Source organism: Hemitrygon akajei, chromosome 10 (assembly GCF_048418815.1).
Source record: "Hemitrygon akajei chromosome 10, sHemAka1.3, whole genome shotgun sequence".
Lineage (NCBI taxonomy): Eukaryota > Metazoa > Chordata > Chondrichthyes > Myliobatiformes > Dasyatidae > Hemitrygon > Hemitrygon akajei.
The window spans coordinates 173,118,845-173,141,753 of NC_133133.1; the positions used below are offsets into that span (position 1 = coordinate 173,118,845).

Here is a 22,909-nt window from a genome sequence, read left to right on the forward strand (position 1 = left end):
CATTAATAAATTTACTTTGAACTTTGGGTTAGTAGGTTAATAGGTCACAATGGTGTAATAGGGTGGAGCGGGCTCTTGGGTCAGAGGCCTGTTACCACATTGTCTCTCTAAATGAAAATAAAAATAAAATAAGTGACAATTCTTTCTTGCAGCATCCTGCTGTCCGTGTTCACTTGGACTTTGCTCTATTGACAATAATTAACCAGTGACTCTAATTAAAGTTGTAGAGTGAGTGGAGCTTCTGCATTGCTTCGTTGCAAAACTATGGGTCAATCGTTTTCCTTCTAGTAATAATAAACAGCCCCTGTGTACACAAATCAAACTCAATAACTGACTTTCATTGGCGGCATTAAACCGAGCTCCCATCTGCCCTCTGCCGTGGGTGTAACAATCCTATGGCTTTGTTTTAGGAGCAGGGAGTTCAGCTCAGTGTCCTGACAAATATTTAACCCTTGGTTCATACCTGAAATCAGATAAATTGATAAAGTGGTTTATTGAGGAAGTGAGGGACGGTGAAAAGCTTTGTTCTTCAAGCTGTCTACACAGTGGATGTCAGTACATTGAGGAAGTACAAAGGAAAAGTACACAGAACATGACAGCACAGTAAAGACCCTTCGGCCCACCACGTTGTGCTGACCTTTTAACCTACTCTAACCCTTCCCTCCTACTTAGCCCTCCATTTTCCTATTATCCACTCTAAGAGTACCTTAAATGCACCTAATGTATCTGCCTCAGCCACCACCCCAGGGCATTCCACACACCCACCTACCTATGCCATCCCTCCCTATACTTTTCTCCAATCTCCTTAAAATGATGCACCCTTGTATTAGCTATTTCTGCCCTGGGGAAAAAGTTTCTGGATATCCACTTGATCTATTGCCTCTTCTCATCTTCTGAATAAATGAATGAATTGAATTGAATTAACTTTATTTCTTACATCCTTCACATACATGAGGAGTAAAAATCTTTATGTTACATCTTCATCTAAGGGTGCAATGTACAATCATAGTAATTTATAATGGATAAAACAGCCAATGTAACATAGAAATACACTCAAATCAGCGTGAGTTGATCAGTCTGGTGGAAGAAGCTGTCCCGGAGCCTGCTGGTCCTGGCTTTTATGCTGCGGTACCATTTCCTGGATGGTAGCAGCTGGAATAAATTGTGATTGGGGTGACTCAGGTCCCCAGTGATCCTTCCAGCCCTTTTTACACACCTGTCCTTGTAAATGTCCTGAATCATGGGAAGTTCACAACTACAGAGGTGCTGGGCTGTCCACACCACTCTCTGCAGAGTCCTGTGATTAAGGGAGGTACAGTTCCCATACCAGGCAGTGATGCAGCCAGTCAGGATTGTGCCCCTGTAGAAAGTTCTTAGGATTTGATGGCCAATACCAACTTCCTCAACTGTCTATCAAGTCACCTCATCCTCCTTCCCTCCAAAGAGAAAACCCCAGCTTGCTCAACCTATCTTCATAAGACATGCTCTCTAATCCTGGCAAATCTCCTCTGCACCCTCTCTAAAGCTTTCACAAAAGCAATTACAGACTGCAAGTGAAGTGTTACAGTTATGGAAAAGTGCAATGCAGGTAGGAAAGAAGAGTAAAGTCACAATGAGACAGATTATGAAGTCAAGTATCTTATATTTATCATACACAACGTCCATTCAATAGTCTTATAACTGGCAAAGAGTTGTCCTTGAGCTTCGTGTTGTGTGCTTCCAACTGACGGAAATGGGGAGAAGAGGGGAACGCTCTTTTATTAAATCCGGCAGCTTTCCTGAGGAAGCGGGAAATGTGGACAGAGTCCCTGGAGCGGATGCTGATTTCTGTGATGGACTGAACTGTATCCACAACTCTCTTGGATGGAAGAGTTGCCATATCCCAAGCCATGATGCATTCAGATAGGATACTTTCCATCGAGCACCGACAGCTGGTAGCACAATGGTAACACTGCTCAGGGTGTTCCACAGTTTGGAGTTCAATTCCGGTGTTGTTCTGTTTGGAACAGGACAAGTGAGATTAGTGTAAATGAGTACAATATAAATGCATATTTGGCAAACAGAATGGTCATGTTGGGCTGAAGGCAGGGCCCATTTCTATGCTCATGATGGTTTCCTTTCAATAGTAGGTGCATTAAGTTCAAAAGTTGTGAGGTAATTCTCCAGACGTGGCATGGAGGATGCTGGGATGTGTCCCTGTGCGGCCCTAAGGATGACTGATCCCGGGCCAGTGCCACCGACAAAGGTGTCACAAGAGAAGGAACATCAGGATTTTGCGGGGCCAGATACTGCGGGCGGAGGTCTCTATAGTCCAGCAATTGCTCTCTCTCTTTTTCTTGATGGTGGGGAGAGTTTGCCACCGATTCTCAAGTCGGAGAATCTCGGAAAAAGCAACGTGACAGATTGTAGCGTCTTAACAGCTACTGTTGGTTGGTCTTCCCTTTCACTGCAAAATTGTTGACATCCCGCTGTCCCTTGTTAGTGAGAGAGAGGTCCTGTGGCATGGCAGGTGAACAATAGTCTTTGCTGACTGCAGATCATCGTCTCTCTTTGGGTGCTCTGCTGTTGCTTGGTGGGCGTAGGCACTGATGCTTTTTGCTGAAGTGGGTGGTGGGTGCAGGGGAGAGATCAGTGCTTGCTTCCGCTTGCATGGGGGAGGGGTAGAGGGACCCTTGCGGTTTTAATGTTTTTCTGTCATTCATTCTTTTGGGTTTCTTCTGTTTTAATGAATGTATGTGAAGAGTAACTGTTTGTATACTGTATACGTTCTCTGATAATAAATGGAACCATTTGGAAGTGTCAGCTCTATAAAACCCTGGTTAGACCACAATGGAATATCGTGTCCCATTCTGGTTGCCCCATTACAGGAAAGATGTGAAGGTTTAGAAAGGATGCAGATTAGGGAGCATGTTTTGTGAAGATAGGTTGTGTGAGTTAGGTCTTACCTCTTTGGAGTGAAGGAGAATGAGAGGAGATTTGGTAGAAGTATACAAGATAATAAGAGGCACTGATGGAGTGACAGAGACTTTCTCCCGAGGCAGAAATGGATAATTCAAGGGTGCATTATTTAAGGTGTTTGGAAGAAAATATAGGTGGGATGTCAGAGGTAGACATTTTACACAGAACTATCTGTGTAAAATGCACTTTCATGCGATGGTGGTGGATTCAGATATGTTAAGGACAGGAGAGTGTTGTACTGTTCAATGTTTCATGAATGTACAACTTGATGCCTATCTGAAAGTTACTTGTGGAATGGTGTGGTTCCTCTGCCTGACACCTGCTGAGATGATACTAAAGGCTTTCTGACGGTATTTCTCTGTCAGTCTCACCTACAGGCAGATCCAGATGGGACATCGCTGCCTTGCCCGAGGTTCCTTGCTCACATGAGTACTTTGTCCAACAGTCCACCAACACCCTGGGATTTCATGAACGCTCCCCAGACCCACTATCCTGGAGCCATTGACAGAGAGCCACGCACATCCACCAGAGAAATCCGGACATCAGCAGGTAGGAAAACTCATCACTGGTGCTTTTTATCTTACTTAGTGCGGTATAGGCCCTTCGGCCCAACAAGCCACACCACCTGGTAACCCAGCTATCTAACCCTAGCCTAATCACAGAACAATTTACAATGACTAACTGTATACCTTTGGACTAAGGGAGGAAGCTGGAGCACCTGGAGGAAACCCACATGCTCACAGGAAGAATGTATAAGCCTTCTTTCAGAGGACATGGGAAATGAACTCCAGACCTTGACACCCTGAGCTGTTAATAGTGTTGTGCTAACCACTACGCTATGGTACTGTGGCACCCCTTCTGGAGATGTAATGAACAAAAATACAGTTAGCTAAAGATTAGCTTTATTTGTCTCGCATACTGTACATCGAAACAGCAAAACATACAGAGAAATGCGTCCTTTGCGTCAATAACCAACACAGTCTGAGGATGTGCTGGGGCAGCCCACTGGTGTCGCTACACTTCTGGCACCAAAATGGCACAGCTGCACCTCATTAACCTTAACCCGTACATCCTTTACAGAATGTGTGAGGGAGATAGAGAAACCCAGTACCCAGAGGAAATCCAGGTGATCGTGGCAAGAACGTAGAAACTTGTCACAGACAGCAGTGGGAACTGAACCCCGATCGCAGATCACTGGCACTATAAGCATTGTGTTATTCGCTACACCATTGTGTTCCCCGCCCCGGGACTCAGATTGCAATTAATTGATGAAGAATTCCTGGACGAACATGACCATTTTGCTCCATACAACGGTGTTCGCTGTCTGAGAAATGTTACCTGATGATTGAACCCAGAGGCAGGTTCAACAAGGACATCCCAAAATGGACCTGCAAAAGGACCCAAAGGGGATGAATCCGTAGTGCACAGGGAAAAGAAAGAATTCAGTAACAATCTGCTGAAAGAACTTTGTGGGTTGAGCAGTATCTATGGGGTGAGAAGAATTCCAGAATCAGAATCAGAGAATCAGGTTTATTCTCACTGAGATACATATGTCGTATAGTTTGCTGTTTTACAGCAGCAATACAATGCAGACATACAAGTTATTATATGCTGAAAAATAAATAAATAGTGTAAAAAAAAAGGAATGATGAGGTAGTGTTCATGGGTTCAGAAGTCTGATGATAAAGGAGAAGAAGATGACCCTAAAACATTGAGTGTGGGTCTTCAGACTCCTGTGCTCCTCGATAATAGTAGTAATAAGAAGTGGCCATGTCCTGGATGATGAGGCCCTTAGTGATGGATGCTGCATCTTGAAGATGTCCTCAGTGATGAAGAGGCTAGTGCCTACAATGCACCCTCTGCAGCCTCAAGAAATCCTACACTTTGAAGCCTCCACACCAGACTGTGATGCAAACAGTCGGAATGCTCTCCAAAGCACATTGATGGAACATTTGTTAGTCTTTGGCAACTTTCCAAATCATCTCAAACTCCTAAGTAGAGCGACTGGATCTTTGTGATTGCATCATTTTTGTTTCGAAGCTCTGCACAATGGACCCACTGAGACACGATGGGTGAAGGTGAATCTAAAGGGAACCGAGGGAGGTGAATGTAAAAGGAATTGGGAAAGAATAAGGAACACAGGGAAAGAGTGAGGAATGGGATTGAAGAACCCCTTCTCTCTGCCCAATAGTGACTTTGGGATGAACGTCGTCCTTTGTGCAGTAGCAATGTAGCATTTGACATTAGGGACATTTTAGAGACTCTTGGATAGGCACATGAATGAAAGAAAAATGGAGGGCCATGTGGGAGGAAGGGTTAAATTGATTGAGGAGTAGGTTAAAAGGTCACAGGCTGAAGGGCAAGTTCTGCATTATATGTTCTATGTTCTCATCCATGTCAAACAAATAATTTTGTAACATTGCAGTTAGTGTGTCACTACGACAGCTCAGGGCATTGGAGTTCGAAGTTCAATTCCAGCGTCGTCTGTAAGAAAGTTTGTACGTTCTTCCCATATGTGCATGGGGGCTCCGGATGCTCCAATTTCCTCCCACAGTGCAAGGATGTACCGGTTAGTAGGTTATTGTAAACTGCCCTGTGATTGGGTTAAATGGGTGGGTTGCTAGGCAGCGCGGCTCACTGGGCCTGTTCTGCGCTGTATCTCTAAATAAACAAATAAATCAAATCCGGCAGACGCCTCCAGATTCCACCACCTGCAGTTCCTTGTGTGTCCAGAAGACTGAGACTACTTGGTAAGTCTTCCCACAGCCAGCACAGGCACAATGGGCAGATTGGCCTCAATGCCTGATCATTCCATGACCCAGTATAAAAGCAAGGACAATGAAGCAAATGCTGTTTAATAAACTGAGGAACTGCGGCTGTACAATAGGAATCCTGTTCAAACAATGTGCTGGCCAAATACTTGTCCAGCTGAATGGTTTTGTTACTGAGGCTTGCTTTCGTTGAACACGCAGGCATTTATCAGCAGCCTCCCTCCCATCAGAGAGGGTACCTGAAATTCAGTGAACATTACTGCCGCTGTTCACCATATGGTGGCTGGTGTATGCATATCCATATCCAAAGAAAAGGGCTAGTTAATTTCTTTGGGCAGTTTACACAGCTAAGACTCTCTTGACACACGCCATTCAAGTCCTTTCTGCAGAACAGATGGGACATGGCTGGGAATTGTACACGGATCACCGTGTAGACCTGCATCCCGAGTCATCCCTTTATTCCTCGGAGCAGGTCTGGTCACAGGGTGCAGAGGCCTGAAAATCAGGGCCTGTCCTCCAAAGATGCGTCGGTCCCTCAGTAAAAGGCCCGGCTTCAGTTTTGACCTCTTCTGTTTATTGACCGAATGGCTCAGGGGTCTGAAGTGGGGGGAGGTGGGGGGGGGGGTGTTTGGGAAGAAGCTGTGACGAGGAGAGGAGGGGGCTGGACTAGGCCCACTCACAGCGCTGTCACTCCCATGTCCATCTCTGGGCCTGCCACCAAGAATGCCGGGAGGGAGAGGGAGGGGATTGCTGGGTCCTATACTGAGAACATAGAACAGTACAGCACAATACAGACTCTTCGGCCTATAAGGTTGTGCCAACCCTTTTACCTTCTTCAAGATAAATCTGACCCTCCTTCATAGCTCTCCATTTTTCTATAGTCCATGCGCCTACCTAAGAGTCTCTTAAGTACCCCTATCAGCCTCTACCTGGCAGCACGTTCCACACACCCACCACTCTCTGATTAAAGATCTTACCTCTGACATCACCCCTATGCTTTCCTACAAGCACCTTAAAATTATGCCCTTGTGTGTTGGCTATTTCTGCCCTGGAAAAAATGGCTATCCGTTCAATCTACGCCTCTTATCCTCTTGTACATCTCTATGAAGTCATCTCTCATTCTCCTTCACTGCAAAGAGAAAAGCCCTGGCTCACTCAAACTATCCTCAGAGGAGGACATGCTCTCGAGTACAAACAGCATTCCGGTAAGTCTCCTCTGCACCCTCCCTAAAGATTTTACATCCTTCCAATAATGAGGCGACCAGAACCGAGCACAATATTCCAAGTGTGGTCTAACCAGGGTTTTATAGAGCTGCAATATTACCTCGTGGCTCTTGAACTCAATCCCCCACCTATCAAAGGTTAACACACCATCCGCCTTCTTAACCACCTTATCCACTTGTGTGGCAGCTGGTTGTGAGGGAGCACCCTGTGCCTTGCTGAGTTGCTGGATGAAGTTGGGGTACCGTGGTCAGTGTGATGCTAGCACAGCTCAGGGTTCAGTGTTCACCTGTAAGGAGTCTCTACGTCCTCCCCGTGGAAAGTGTGGGTTTTCTCTGGGGGCTCCAGCTTCCTCTCACAATCCTAAAGCACACCGGTTAGTAGGCTAAATGGTCACTGTAAATTGGCCTGTGATTAGGCTAGGGTTAAACTGGGGGTTGCTGGCGGTGTGGCTGAAGGGTTGGAAGGGTCTATTCTGCGCTGTAAATAAATAGATCAATAAATGAGAATTATCCCTTGCAAGAGCAAAGCACAGTCATAGCTCCAGCAGCAACTACCGTAGATTCCGGACTACAGAGCGCACCTGATTAAAAGCCGCTGGCTCTAATTTTAGAAATAAAATCAATTTTTAAATTGTAAAGGCCGCATCGGATTTTAGGCCGCACCGGATTTTAGGCCGCACCGGATTTTCGGCCGCAGGTGTCCCACGTTGTAATATGAGATATTTACACAGAAAGATATTACACGTGAGGATTTTTTAAACTTTTAATTAAATCCATATGGTAACAAAAACAAATACATATTGCAAATGCTTTTTTTCGAACCGTGCCCGTACGCGGCTACTTTTAAATATACGTTGCGTATACTTCTTTACTGAACAACATTCCAATATCTCCTAACGACTGGTAAAAAAATATATATATTGCAGCCTACCAGGAAAAGTTATTGATCACCTTTAACTTAAAAGCAGCGTTTTCGCTCAGATCCAAAGCCGCTCGCGTAATGCGCTCCCTCCCTCCGTCCCGTTTCATCGCAAACCGGCATTTTCCCACAAGACACCGCGAAACCGGGTGTGATGTCATAGCCTCCCGCGATGTAGTACAGAAAACAAATATAGTTTAAACTAAGTAGGCAGCACAATGCTTCGAGTGTTTTCCATGTTGATGAGGGTGAGTACAAATGACTGATTTACAATAATTTAATTGTGAAAGTGCGCTTGATTTATCGTACAATTTCATTGGACCTCTGTGAACTACTCATCAATTTTATTGGTCTACTGTTATGAGGCAAAATGTTTACAAGGCGGCATGAAAAAAATCATGCATTAGCCGCTTCGGATTATTGGCCGCAAAGTTCAAAGCTGTTCAAAATGTGGGAAAAAAGTAGCGGCTTAAAATCCGGAATCTACGGTAATTCACACATCAGCCTCTACTGGAGTTGTAGAAATGGACACTGTCACTCTGGTTGCTGACTTCAGGAAGGGAGACAGCACACAGGGTTTTGTTTGCATCAACAGAGCTGAGGTTGGGCAGATCGAGAAGTTTGAGATCCTAGGAGTAAACGTCATCACCAACAACCTGTTCTGCCAGGCCCAACCATGTTGATGGCACAGCCACAAAGGCCCACCAGCACCTCTAACCTGGACAGGATGGCACCAGTGAACCACACTGGCAGGTTGTGGGCTGCTTACAAAACTTGTAAATATACTTAAATACTCTCACTGCAATCTGCAGCCAGTAATTTCCCTTTAAGCAAGCTACTTTTGAATTGCCTTAATGAACTAGTGATTTCACGGTCTTCCAAAGGTAAGGGCAGACTTAACTCTCACGCATGCAGCTACGGCACCTTTCAGCAGATGAAGGTACATTACCATAGCTGGATGAGAGGGAAGAAGGGAGGACTGAAATGCTGAGGAATGAAAGTTCCTTTACCCAACATCTTATTAGTAAGTGTACAGTCACTGGACAACAAGACCAAGGACATAAGGGCAAGAATGCTGTATTGGAGGAAAATGAAGAACTGCTGTGTTCTGTGTTTCATGGAGATGTGGCTTACACTGGTCTCAGCAGATACATTGGTAAAACCCAAGGGCTTCTCAATACACCAGGTGGACCAGAGTGCTTACTTGGAGAAGGCAAAAGGTGGGGGTCTATGTTTCAAGTTAAATTCTTTATGGTGCTTGGACATACTGTTCTTGTCATACTCTTGTTCTCCTGACCTGGAACATCTAACAATTAAGTGCTGACCATTCTACTTACCAAGAGAGTTTGCCTCTTTGATCCTGACTACAGTATACATACCACCAAAAGCTGACATTAACCAGGCACTCAAGATATTGAAAGCTGCCATCACCAAACAAGAAACAACTCACTTTGATGCCTTTCAAATCGTAGTCAGGGATTTCAATCAGACTTATTTGAATAAATCTCTGCCCAATTATCATCAAGATATAGCCTGCAGCACCAGGGGTCCCAACACACGTGACCTCTGCTGTACTACAATGAGGAATGCCTACCATTCCATACCTAGACAGCAATTTGGGAAATCTGATCATTGGCGGTCCTTCTCCTACCTGCAGACAGGCAGAGGCTAAAGAGAAAGGCACCAGAGATCAGGACAACAAAGAGATGGTTGCAGGTGGCAGAGGAGCAGCTATGGGATTGCTTTGAATTGGTGGAATTTGCCATGTTCAAGGACTCATCAGAGCATCTCAATTAATACACCACAGTTATCACAGACTTTATAAAAGCAGTTGTAGATGAGTGTGTCCCCATAAAATCATTCAGCGTCTTTCCCAAACAAGAACCTTGGATGAACCAAAAGATTAGAACCAGAATCGAACTCAGAATCCGGCTTAATATCATTGGCATGTGTCGTGAAATTTGTTAACCTTGGTCAAGTCAAGTCACTTTTTATTGTCATTTCAACCATAACTGCTGGTACAGTACATAGTAAAAACGAAACAACGTTTTTCAGGACCATGGTGTTACATGACACAGTACACAAACTAGACTGAACTACATAAAAAAAACAACACAGAAAAAAACTACACTAGACTACAGACTTGGGGTATCTGTACAATGCAATACATGATAAAGTTTAGGAAAAAAACTGAATTACAGTAAGAATATGTGTTTTAAATAGTTAAAATAGATAGTACAAAAACTGAAATTTTAAAGAAGTAGTGAGGTAGTGTTCATGGGTTCAATGTCCATTCAGAAATTGGATGGCAAAGGGGAAAGAGCTGTTCCTGAATTGTTGAGTGTGTGCCTTTAGGCTTCTGTACCTCCTTCCTGATGGTAGCAATGAGAAGAAAGCATGTCCTAGGTGATGGTGTTCCTTAATGATGGACACCACTTTTCTGAGGTACTGCTTCTTAAAGATGTTTTGGACACTATGGAAGCTAGTACCCAAGATGGAGATGACTGATTTTACAACTTTCTGCAGCTTACTTCGATCCTGTGCTGTAATCTTCCCACACCATACAATGCTGCAGCCAGTCGGAATGGTCTCCATGGCACATCTGTAGAAGTTTCAGAGTGTTTTCGTTGACAATCAGCTGAGGGTCAGATCAGGCCTGACGACCAAGTAAAGTACATGAGGTCCAGGTACTATCTCCAGAAAGCTATCTCACATGTAAAGTGGCATCTCCAGACCAAACTTAGATCACAGAAGGATGCTCGATAGCTGTTGAATACTATCACCTCTTACAAAGTGAAACCAAGTGACATAGCTGACAAAAAGGCTTTGCTTCCAGATGAACTCAATGCCTCGCTTTGACCCTCAAAAAATGGAGTAACCTTCACAAGCTATTATGGTTTTTGGACTTATTGAGAATGCCTGCAAGGAAATGTATTTCAGGGTTGTATATGGTGACTTATGTGTACATTGATAATATACTTACTCTGAACTTTGAACTTTCTCAGGAGGCTAACAAAGTTTGGCATTACTCCATCCACCCTCAAGAAGTTTTATTGATGCACCACAGAGAGCATCCAACCTAGATGCACCATAGCTTGGTACGGCAACTGCTCTGCCCGTGACCACAGAAACTGCAGAGAGTTGAGGACACAGCTCTACACATCATGGAAGCTAGCATCCTCTCCTTGGACTCTGCCTATACTTCTCACTGTCTTGGTAAAGCAGCCAGCATAGTCAAAAACCCCATCCAGCTTGGATATTCCCTCTTCTCCGTCCTCCCAGTGGGAAGAAGATACAAAAGCCTAAAAGCACGTACCACTAGGCTCTAGGACAACTTCTATCCCACTGTTAGAAGGCTATTGAATGATATGATGGACTCTTGACCTCACAATCTACCTCATTATGATCTTGCATTTTACTCTTGACCTGCACTGCACTTTCTCTGTAACTGTAACACTTTATTCTGAATTCTGTTATGGCTTTCCATTGTACATCTCAAAGCACTGTTGCGATGAAACAAAGTTTTCACTGTTCCTGTGACAATAATAAACCAGTTTACCAACTTTACACAGAAGGGAGCAGTTTGCCCGATGCACTCACACAGTTTTAACAATTTAATCTTTCATAGGACGCAGGTAATTTGTTTTTAATTGTCTCGGCTACCTTCGAGAAAGAGGCGGTGAGACATCTTCTTGATAATGAACAAAGAACAAATGCTGGAAGAACTCAGCAGGTCAGGTGGCATCTGTGAAGGGAGAGGAAATGGTGATGCTTTAGGTCAAAACTCTGCATCGGTGCAGACAAGTGGTTTACCAGGTTGTTTCAACAAATAAACTGCTGGAGGAACTCAGTGAGTCAAGCAGCATCTGTAGGTGGAGATGAATTGTTGATAGTTTGGGTTGAAGTCCATCGCACATCAACAATTCCTTCTCCCCTCCCGCAGTTCGTGTCTGATCCAATGAGTTCAGCCAACATATTGTGTGTTGTTCCAGGTCCCAGCATCTGCAGTCTCTTGTGTCTCCACCATACTAGTCTGGTTCAGAGGGCAGTGAAGAGTCAATCATGCTACATGTGTCTGGTGGCACAGACTGGACAGTGACTCTGAACATTCCCAAAGGACATTCATCAAGTAAACACGATAGATGATAGCAATGTTTCCAACATTGATGCAATCACAAAGTACTTCATTAGAACTTTGAGGAGATTTGGTATATCACCAAAGAGTCTTTCAAGTTTCTACAGCTGTAAGTAGAGAACATTCAGACAGGCTGCATCGCTTCCTGGCATGAAGAGTCCAACACACAGGATCACAAGAGATGGAGATTGTTGTAGACTCAGCCAGCTCCATCACAGGCACAACCCTCCCCACCAATGAGGACATCCTCAAGAAGGCAGCATCCATCATTAAGGACCCTCACCATCCAGGGCATGCCCTCTTCTCATTACTACCACTGGGGCGGAAGTACAGGAACCTGAAGACTCATATTCAATGGTTTAAGAACATCTTCCTCTCTGCCATCAGATTTCTGAACAGTCCACGTACACTACCTCATTACCGCTGTTCACTTACTTTGTAATTAGTAATAACTTTTATTTCTTTGCACTGCACTACTGCTGCAAAATGACAAATTTCACATCACATAAGACAATGGTAATATACCCTTTTCTGATAAGCTCAGAATCAGAACCAGGTATATTACCACTCACACATGACCATTGAGCATATCTATAAGCAGCACTGTTGCAGGAAAACAGCACCCATCACCAAGGACTCCCACCATCCAGGCTGTACTCTCTTCTCATTGCTGCCATCAGGAAGGAGGTACAGGAACCTTATGTCCCACAGCACCAGGTTCAGGAACAATTATTATCCCTCAACCATCAGGCTCCTGAGCCAGTGGACAACCTCACGATCCTACCACTGAACTGATTCCACAACCTAGGGACTAATTTCGAAGGATTCTACAATGCATGTTCTCAATATTATTTATTACTTATTTATCTATTATTATTATTATTATTATTTTGTTTTTCTTTTTGTATGTGCATAATTTGTTGTTTTTTCCACGTTGGTTGTCTGTCTTTGTTCGTGTGTAGTTTTTCATTGATTCTACGGTGTTTCTTTGTATTTACTGTGAATGCCTGCAAGAAAATGAATCTATGGGTGACATATACTGTATGTATTTTGATAATAAGTTTACTTTGAACTTTGATATTTGATTCATTCCAGGTTAATTTTATCTAATTCCATTAATCTTTTTAATTTCCACACTGGGTATGAATTTGTATCCCTGGATTATTACTCTAAGCCTCTGGATCATGAATTAAAGTCCCTCTTTCTCTGTCGGAATTGTGCAGGGATTTTTTTTCACTTCACACTGCTGTTCTCCTCAGCTCCAAGCATCTGGTCAGTATGTCTCAGAGACGACCTTCACCCACAAACTCTGCACCACTTTCTGAAGAGTCCTTCATTGTGATTTTGCTCCCTGACTAGAAAGCAGCTTAGCGTGCCGATATGACACCACTCCCCCTCCCGTCCCACCCACCCCCTCCACCCAGTCATCGGAATCAAAGGCCATTTCTGATTGGAGGTTGCACAGCATTGGTATCGAGGACACAAAAGATGAATGAGAGCGGAGAAGATCCCCGACCAACCTCTGTGAGCTCTGCAAAATGTGCTGTGACCCACATACTTTGCCTGTGTACAGACAATGGGCACACCAGCCACAGGCAACATATTGCAAAGGAAAAGCCCTTCCCTCACAGTGATTGGGGAGGCTGCAATACATCATTCTGTTAGCTCCAGGAGGCGACAGAACTGCTGTCCGTCCAACCTGCAAACAATGGGCTCCGACAGATAGTCAGGCTATAAAGAAAGTAGATCTTGGAAGCATTGCAGACTGAATCACTGCTGCAGAAATGTGTGAGAATTTTGATCTGATTCCTTTTGGAGAGATGAGTATGCTAGAGGGACACACACACATCACTAATACGCTTATAGCTGCTGGGGGAGAGCAGGAAAGATGGAGTGAGATAGACATAGCAACAGTGAGAGGAAGATGAAGAGTGATTACTGTGATATAGATGGAGAGTGATAGAGAGAAAGAGAGAGAGAGAGATGGAAAGTGACAGAAAGAAAGAGAAATAGAAAGTTATAGATTAAACAATTCAAAGTACATTTATTATCAAAATATGTATATAGTATACAATCCTGAGATTCATCTTCACTACAGACAGCCACGAAACAAAGAAACACCATGGATCCTGTTTAAAAAAACCCACCAACACCACCCCCCCCACCATGCACAAAAAAAGCAAATAGTGCAAATGGCAACAATAAAAAGAACGAGCAATAAATACAGAATATAAAAACACAAAATCAAAAGAGTCCAGGCTCAGTGTCTGCAGGTCGCCCAGATTCAAAATCACCCAAAATAGTGACAAAAAAAGGAGTCACCAGAAATCAGAAACACACCATAATGTGAACTACAGAATCTAGTCCACAAAACCATGTCCAGTAACCCTTGCCCAAGACCCAGAACTCTGGCACCATCCTCCGACAGATAGAGTGATAGAGAGAGGTAGAGAACAATAGTAAGAGAAAGAAAGAGATCAGAGAGAGATATGGAAAAAGTTAGTCTGACAGAAAAATGGAGGGAGTGAGATAGAGAGAGCGAGAGGTGTGCTGCACCACTGTTTGGTATGGAAGCTGCACTGCATTGGATAGGAAGGTTCTCCAACAGGTAGTCAAAACTGCCCAATGCATCACTGGCACCAGCCTACCGATCATCAAGGACATATATAGAGAAGGGTGGCAGAAAAGGGCCAGTAACCTCATGAAGGATCCCACCCACCCTGCTCATGGACAATTTGTCCCACTCCCAGCAAGGAGAAGCTACATAGCATCCACGGCAGGACCACCTGACTTGAAAACAGTTACTTTCCCCAAGCAGAAAGGCTGATAAACACCTCCACCCACTAACCTAATCCTCCAAATCCTCACCACTATTTTATCATTTCCCGTTTGAGTCACTGTATGTACTCCTGTGCTCTGTGGCACTTTATGGACATACAATCAGTCTGTGTATATAAGCTATCTTATGTATTTGTATTTATGGTGATTATTATTATTATTATTATTGTTGTTGTTGTTTTGTGCTGCATTGGATCCAGAGTAACAGTTATTTTGTTCACTTTTACACTTGTGTACTGAGAATGATATTGAACAATCTTGAATCTTGAACCTTGAAAAGATTCTGTAGATGCTGGAAATCTTGAGAAACACACACAAAATGCTGGATGAACTCAGAGGTCAGGAAGTATGTAAGAAGGAGAATAAACAGTCAATATCTTAGCCTGAAACGTAGGATGTTTATTCCCCTCCAGTGATGCTTCCTGATCTGTTGAGTTCGTCCAGCATTCTGAGTTCATGGTCCACTACTCTCTGCAACCTCTCATGTTCCTCTGGATTTGATCTGCCATGCTTGAGTTTGGTTTTGGATTGGGATTTGGTTTTGGGTTTGGTTTTGGTTTTGGATTTGGATTGGGTTTGGTTTTGGATTTGGATTGGGGTTTTGGATTGGGATTTGGGTTTGGATTGTGATTTGGGTTTGGATTTGGATTGGGATTTGGGTTTGGTTTTGGTTTTGGATTGGGATTTGGGTTTGGTTTTGGATTGGGATTTGGGTTTGGATTTGGATTGGGGTTTGGTTTTGGTTTTGGGTTTGGATTTGGATTGGGTTTTGGGTTTGGATTTGGATTGGGTTTTTGGATTGGATTTGGATTGGGATTTGGGTTTGGTTTTGGATTGGGATTTGGGTTTGGTTTTGGATTGGGATTTGGGTTTGGATTTGGTTTTGGATTTGGTTTTGGATTTGGATTGGGGTTTGGTTTTGGTTTCGGATTGGGATTTGGGTTTGGTTTTGGATTGGGATTTGGGTTTGGATTTGGATTGGGATTTGGGTTTGGTTTTGGTTTCGGATTGGGATTTGGGTTTGGTTTTGGATTGGGATTTGGGTTTGGATTTGGATTGGGATTTGGGTTTGGTTTTGGTTTTGGATTGGGATTTGGGTTTGGATTTGGTTTTGGTTTTGGATTGGGATTTGGGTTTGGGTTTGGTTTTGGTTTTGGTTTTGGATTGGGATTTGGGTTTGGTTTTGGTTTCGGATTGGGATTTGGGTTTGGTTTTGGATTGGGATTTGGGTTTGGATTTGGTTTTGGATTTGGATTGGGATTTGGGTTTGGTTTTGGTTTCGGATTGGGATTTGGGTTTGGTTTTGGATTGGGATTTGGGTTTGGATTTGGATTGGGATTTGGGTTTGGGTTTGGTTTTGGATTGGGATTTGGGTTTGGATTTGGATTGGGATTTGGGTTTGGTTTTGGTTTTGGATTGGGATTTGGGTTTTGTTTTGGATTGGGATTCGGGTTTGGTTTTGGTTTTGGATTGGGGTTTGGGTTTGGTTTTGGATTTGGATTGGGATTTGGGTTTGGGTTTGGTTTCGGATTGGGATTTGGGTTTGGATTTGGATTGGGATTTGGGTTTGGTTTTGGTTTTGGATTGGGATTTGGGTTTTGTTTTGGATTGGGATTTGGGTTTGGTTTTGGATTGGGATTTGGGTTTGGTTTTGGTTTTGGATTGGGATTTGGATTTTGTTTTGGATTGGGGTTTGGGTTTGGTTTTGGATTTGGATTGGGTTTTTGGATTGGATTTGGATTGGGATTTGGGTTTGGGTTTGGTTTCGGATTTGGATTGGGATTTGGATTTGGATTGGGATTTGGGTTTGGTTTTGGTTTTGGATTTGGATTGGGATTTGGGTTTGGGTTTGGTTTTGGTTTCGGATTGGGATTGGGATTTGGGTTTGGATTTGGATTGGGATTTGGGTTTGGTTTTGGTTTTGGATTTGGATTGGGATTTGGGTTTGGGTTTGGTTTTGGTTTCGGATTGGGATTGGGATTTGGGTTTGGGTTTGGTTTCGGATTGGGATTTGGGTTTGGATTTGGATTGGGATTTGGGTTTGGGTTTGATTTTGGATTTGGATTGGGATTTGGGCTTGGGTTTGGTTTCGGATTGGGATTTGGGTTTGGATTTGGATTGGGATTTGGGTTTGGTTTTGGTTTCGGATTGGGATTTGGGTTTTGTTTTGGATTGGGATTTGGGTTTGGATTTGGATTGGGATTTGGGTTTGGTTTTGGATTGGGATTTGGGTTTGGTTTTGGATTGGGATTTGGGTTTGGTTTTGGTTTTGGATTGGGATTTGGGTTTTGTTTTGGATTGGGATTTGGGTTTGGATTTGGATTGGGATTTGGGTTTGGGTTTGGTTTTGGATTGGGATTTGGGTTTGGGTTTGGTTTTGGATTGGGATTTGGGTTTGGATTTGGATTGGGATTTGGGTTTGGTTTTGGTTTTGGATTGGGATTTGGGTTTTGTTTTGGATTGGGATTTGGGTTTGGGTTTGGTTTTGGATTGGGGTTTGGGTTTGGTTTTGGATTTGGATTGGGTTTTTGGATTGGATTTGGATTGGGATTTGGGTTTGGATTTGGATTGGGATTTCGGTTTGGGTTTGGTTTTGGATTGGGATTTGGGTTTGGATTTGGATTGGGTTTCGGGTTTGGGTTTGGTTTTGGATTGGGATTTGTGTTTGGGTTTGGTTTTGGATTGGGATTCGGGTTTGGTTTTGGATTGGGATTTGTGTTTGGGTTTGGTTTTGGATTGGGATTTGGGTTTGGTTTTGGATTGGGTTTCGGGTTTGGGTTTGGTTTTGGATTGGGATTTGTGTTTGGGTTTGGTTTTGGATTGGGATTCGGGTTTGGTTTTGGATTGGGATTTGTGTTTGGGTTTGGTTTTGGATTTGGATTGGGATTTGGATTGGGATTTGGGTTTGGGTTTGGTTTTGGATTGGGATTTGGGTTTGGATTTGGATTGGGATTCGGGTTTGGGTTTGGATTTGGATTGGGATTTGGGTTTGGGTTTGGTTTTGGATTGGGATTTGTGTTTGGGTTTGGTTTTGGATTGGGATTCGGGTTTGGTTTTGGATTGGGATTTGGGTTTGGATTTGGATTGGGATTTGGGTTTGGTTTTGGATTGGGATTTGGGTTTTGTTTTGGATTTGGATTGGGATTCGGGTTTGGGTTTGGTTTTGGATTGGGATTCGGGTTTGGGTTTGGTTTTGGATTTGGATTGGGATTTTTGGATTGGATTTGGATTGGGATTTGGGTTTGGATTTGGATTGGGATTTCGGTTTGGGTTTGGTTTTGGATTGGGATTTGTGTTTGGGTTTGGTTTTGGATTGGGATTCGGGTTTGGTTTTGGATTGGGATTTGGGTTTGGATTTGGATTGGGATTTGGGTTTGGTTTTGGATTGGGATTTGGGTTTTGTTTTGGATTTGGATTGGGATTCGGGTTTGGGTTTGGTTTTGGATTGGGATTCGGGTTTGGGTTTGGTTTTGGATTGGGATTCGGGTTTGGGTTTGGTTTTGGATTTGGATTGGGATTTTTGGATTGGATTTGGATTGGGATTTGGGTTTGGACTTGGATTGGGATTTCGGTTTGGGTTTGGTTTTGGATTGGGATTTGGGTTTGGATTTGGATTGGGATTTGGGTTTGGGTTTGGTTTTGGATTGGGATTTGGGTTTGGTTTTGGATTGGGTTTCGGGTTTGGGTTTGGTTTTGGATTGGGATTTGTGTTTGGGTTTGGTTTTGGATTGGGATTTGTGTTTGGGTTTGGTTTTGGATTGGGATTCGGGTTTGGTTTTGGATTGGGTTTCGGGTTTGGTTTTGGATTGGGATTTGGGTTTGGTTTTGGATTGGGATTTGGGTTTGGTTTTGGATTGGGATTTGGGTTTGGTTTTGGATTGGGATTCGGGTTTGGTTTTGGATTGGGATTTGGGTTTGGTTTTGGATTGGGATTCGGGTTTGGTTTTGGATTGGGATTCGGGTTTAGTTTTGGATTGGGATTTGGGTTTGGTTTTGGATTGGGATTTGGGTTTGGTTTTGGATTGGGATTTGGGTTTGGTTTTGGATTGGGATTTGGGTTTGGGTTTGGTTTTGGATTTGGATTGGGTTTTTGGATTGGATTTGGATTGGGATTTGGATGTAGTTTTGGTTGCTTCATACTCTAACTTGTGTTGCTGTTTTCTATCTTTCAGCACGTTATAGGCACAGGTACCCAGCCAAATCGTTTTGCCACTTGCAGTTTAAACGAAGCTCAAAACCTCAGCCAAAATCACCCCCAGCAAGTGTGGAGTCATCAGGAGAAGATGAAGAAAGGACACGTGGTCCCCACTGGAATACTCTAGCTGGAAGCAGTGAGCAGAAACCAGCTGAGGTGTCAGATGCAAACAGAGGGCGTGCACACGATGCGGAGTTCTGGAGTGAATTAGGATGGAAAGGTCCAGGGATGGATGAAGTGGACGTTCTGAGACAGAGCTTCAGTACCCTTCAGTTGGGATTGGAGAGCACATCAGCCCAAGGCAGAGGGCAGGCTTTGAATGTGAGCAGGCAGGGGAGTGAGTTCAACCTTGACAGAGACAACGATGAGACAGGTAATGTTATTGTTTGACTCACCACTCAATGCCTATTGTGTGACTAATATTTGTCTTTCAGAAGGATCGCAAGATTTGTCAAAGAGTCATAGTCACACAGGAATGGGCCATGCTGACCAGGAAGCTTTTCTGAGCCAGCCCCGTCTGCCAGCACTTGTTTCCTCACCATCTAAACCTTTCCCAACCTGGAAGCTGTTTACATATCTTTGAAATATTGCTATTGTACCAGTGGGGTGGCAGGGTGGAGATAAGTCTCTACTAAAGGAGGTGTAGGGTGCTCTGTCCCTCCGCTAGCCTGCAGGTCTCCCTTGGGCAAGGTGTAGCATCTGATCAGCTCCCTGATCAGGGTCACGTGAAGCCACAGGAGTGGGTGGTGGATGGTCATATGAGCAGCTGATACATATCACAAGTACTGCTTATGCGATCACTGACACCAGGCAGACAATATCTGAAGAGTTTTGATAATGGCTGGGGTCACCCGTCTTCTAAAGACACTGTCCAAAAGAAGACAATGGCAAACCACTTCTATAGAAGAATTTGCCAAGAATGATCGTGGCCAAAGACCATAACTGCCCACATCATAAGACCCAGAGCAGAATGATGATGATGAGGATTGTACCAGCCTTCACCACTTCCTCCGTCAGCTTGTTCTACGTACCCATCTCCACAGGTTCATCCTGTCTCACCTTACATTGATGGCCTCTAGTTTTATACTTCTGAAATATAGGGAAAAGAATGTCAAAACTTTCCATGACCCAATTTAGAATTTTAGTTTCTGGACGATAGAGACATAGACCACTACAGTGCAGAAACAGGCCATCTCTACATTTTATGTAAAATTTGTATATATTATATTTAATTTATGGTTTTTGAATATTTAAATTATGATTTATATGTTTAATATATATCATAATTTATAGAACATAGAACAGAAATTTACAGAACATTACAGGCCTCTTGGCCCATAACATTGTGCCAACCATGTAACCTACTCTACAAACTAGAACTTTTCTAAGCTCCATGTACTTATCTAAGAGGCTTTTAATAGACCCTATTGTATCCGCTTCCACCACCGCTGCTGCAGTGCATTCCACGCACCCACCACTCTCTGTGTGAAAAGCTTACCCCTGACATCCCCTCAGTATCTACTTACAAGCACCTTCAAACTATGCCCTCTTGTGCTAGCCTTTTCAGCCCTGGGAAACAGCCTCTGGCTATCCACACAATCAATGCCTCTCATCGTCTTATACACCTCTATCAGGTCACCTCTCATCCTCCGTCGCTCCAAGAAGAAAAAGGCCAAGTTCACTCAACCTATTCTCATAAGGTACGCCCTCCAATCTAGGCAACATCCTTGTAAATCTCCTCTGCATTCTCTCTATAGTATTCATTTCCTTCCTGTAGTGAGGTGATCAGAACTGAACACATTACTCCAAGTGGGGTCTGACCAAGGTCTCATATAGTTGTAGCATTACCTCATGGCTCTTGAACTCAGTCGCATGGTTGATGAAGGCCATCACACCATACACCTTCTTAACAATACTGTCAACCTGTGCAGCAGCTTTGAGTGTCCTATGGACATGGACCCCAAGATCTCTCAGATCCTCCACACTGCCAAGAATCTTACCATTAGTAATATATCCTGCTTCATATTTGACCTACCAAAATGAACCACTTCACACTGTTATGCCATCGGCCCCCTCCTTTGTGAGAATCTCAAGAACCCGAGTCAAGAGGGGGGTCAGCTGACCCAAAAGAGGAAGGGACGTGCTGAATAGACCCAGGGAAATGGGAGAGAGAGAGAGAGACCACGTTCTCCCAAGAAGCAGAATAAAGGTGACCTTGACTATTGTCTCATGGAGACCACGTGAAAAGCCCTCGGGCAAAGTGGGCTGGTTGAGAGAGAGATCGCATCACCTGCAACCTGATTGACACCTGCGATCCCGTGAAGAAGTATAAAGGAGGGACTGAGGGGGGGAACCCTCAGACGCACCCAGGAGACGAAGGAAGCACGATATCGATTCCCGTGGGAGCGGGAAGCCATTCTGAAGGAAGCCACGTGCGTTAGATTCCAACTTTTGAATCTGTGGCTAGGACCAACGAAAGACTGCTTTTAGCTAACAACGGGGAAGTCTGCTCCCCTGATTCTAAGGATTTGTTCTGCCAAGACGACGGGCAAGTGTTTATCTTTTCCAAATCATCTCTTTCTCTCTACAACGTGAAAACCCCAGCGGTTCCCAAAAGGGAAAAGCCTGAAAATTTCTGAGTGACTCTTTATATTTCAATTGGACTCTGTATTAACTCCTAGACAACAGAGCTTATTTCTGATTGATTATGGTTACACCGGTGTTTTAGATTGAGTTTGACGATGTATATGATCTGAATGTTTTGTATTAACCATACGTTTGTGCCCTTTTCGAATAAAACGTTTGAAAATAGTAGCATCTGACTCAGCTGATCCATCTATCTTTGCTGGTAAGTTACCTGGTTACGGGGTTACGTAACAACACTTACCTGGGCTGAAGTCCATCTGCCATTTCTCAGCACAGTTCTGCATCCTATGGATGTCCTGCTGTAACCTCTGACAACCTTTCAGACTATCCACAACAACCTCAACCTTTGTGTCATCAGCAAACTTACTAACCCACCTTTCTACTTCTTCATCCAGGTCATTTATAAAAATCACAAAGATGAGGGGTCCCAGAACAGATTCCCACGGAACAACATTGGTCACCAACCTTCATGCAGAATATGAACCATCTACAACCACCCTTTGCCTTCTGAGGGCAAGCCAATTCTGATTCCACAAAGCATGGTCTCCTTGGATCCCAAGCCTCCTTACTTTCTGAAGGAGCCTTGCATGGGGAACCGCATCTAATGCCTTACTGAAATCCATATACACTATATCCACTGCTCTACCTTCATCAATGTATTTTATTGCATCCTCAAAGAATTCAATCAGGCTCATAAGGCACGACCTGCCCTTGACAAAGCCATGTTGACTACTCCTAATCAGATTATACCTGTCCAAATGCTCATAAATCCTACCTCTCAGGATCTTCTCCAACAACTTGCCCACCACTCAACTCAGACTCAATGGTCTATAATTCCCTGGGTTACCTCTACTCCCTTTCTTGAACAACATTTGCAACCCTCCAGTCCTCCAGTACTTCTCTCATCCCAATGATGCAAAGATCATTGCAAGAGGCTCAGCAATCTCCTCCCTCACTTCCCACAGTAGCCTGGGGTATATCTTATCCAGTCCCAGTGACTTACCTAACTTAATGTTTTTCAAAAGCTCCAGCACATCCTCTTTCTTAATGTCAATATGCTCAAGTGTTTCAGTCCACTGTAAGTCTTCCCTACAATAGCCGAGGTCCTTTTCCCTGGTGAATACTGAAGCAAAGTATTCATTAAGTACCTCCACTACCTGCTCCAAATCCATGCACACGTTTCCACTATCACAGCTGATTGGTCCTATTCTCACACGGCTCATC

General features: G+C 43.7%; 1 protein-coding gene across 14 annotated transcripts in view; it reads left to right on the forward strand.

Annotated features, from left to right (window-relative positions):
- Positions 1-22,909, forward strand: part of LOC140734969 (uncharacterized) — a 192,345-nt gene that overhangs the window by 39,930 nt on the left and 129,506 nt on the right. For all 14 annotated transcript variants that reach the window (XR_012100649.1, XR_012100648.1, XR_012100650.1 and 11 more), the window contains exons 3-4: positions 3,324-3,507; positions 19,017-19,412. Coding sequence is in view for 11 of the 14 variants with exons in the window: in XM_073059730.1 (XP_072915831.1) it covers positions 3,324-3,507; positions 19,017-19,412 (580 nt within the window). In the remaining 3 variants the exon portion in view is untranslated. The remainder of the gene's footprint in view (positions 1-3,323; positions 3,508-19,016; positions 19,413-22,909) is intronic.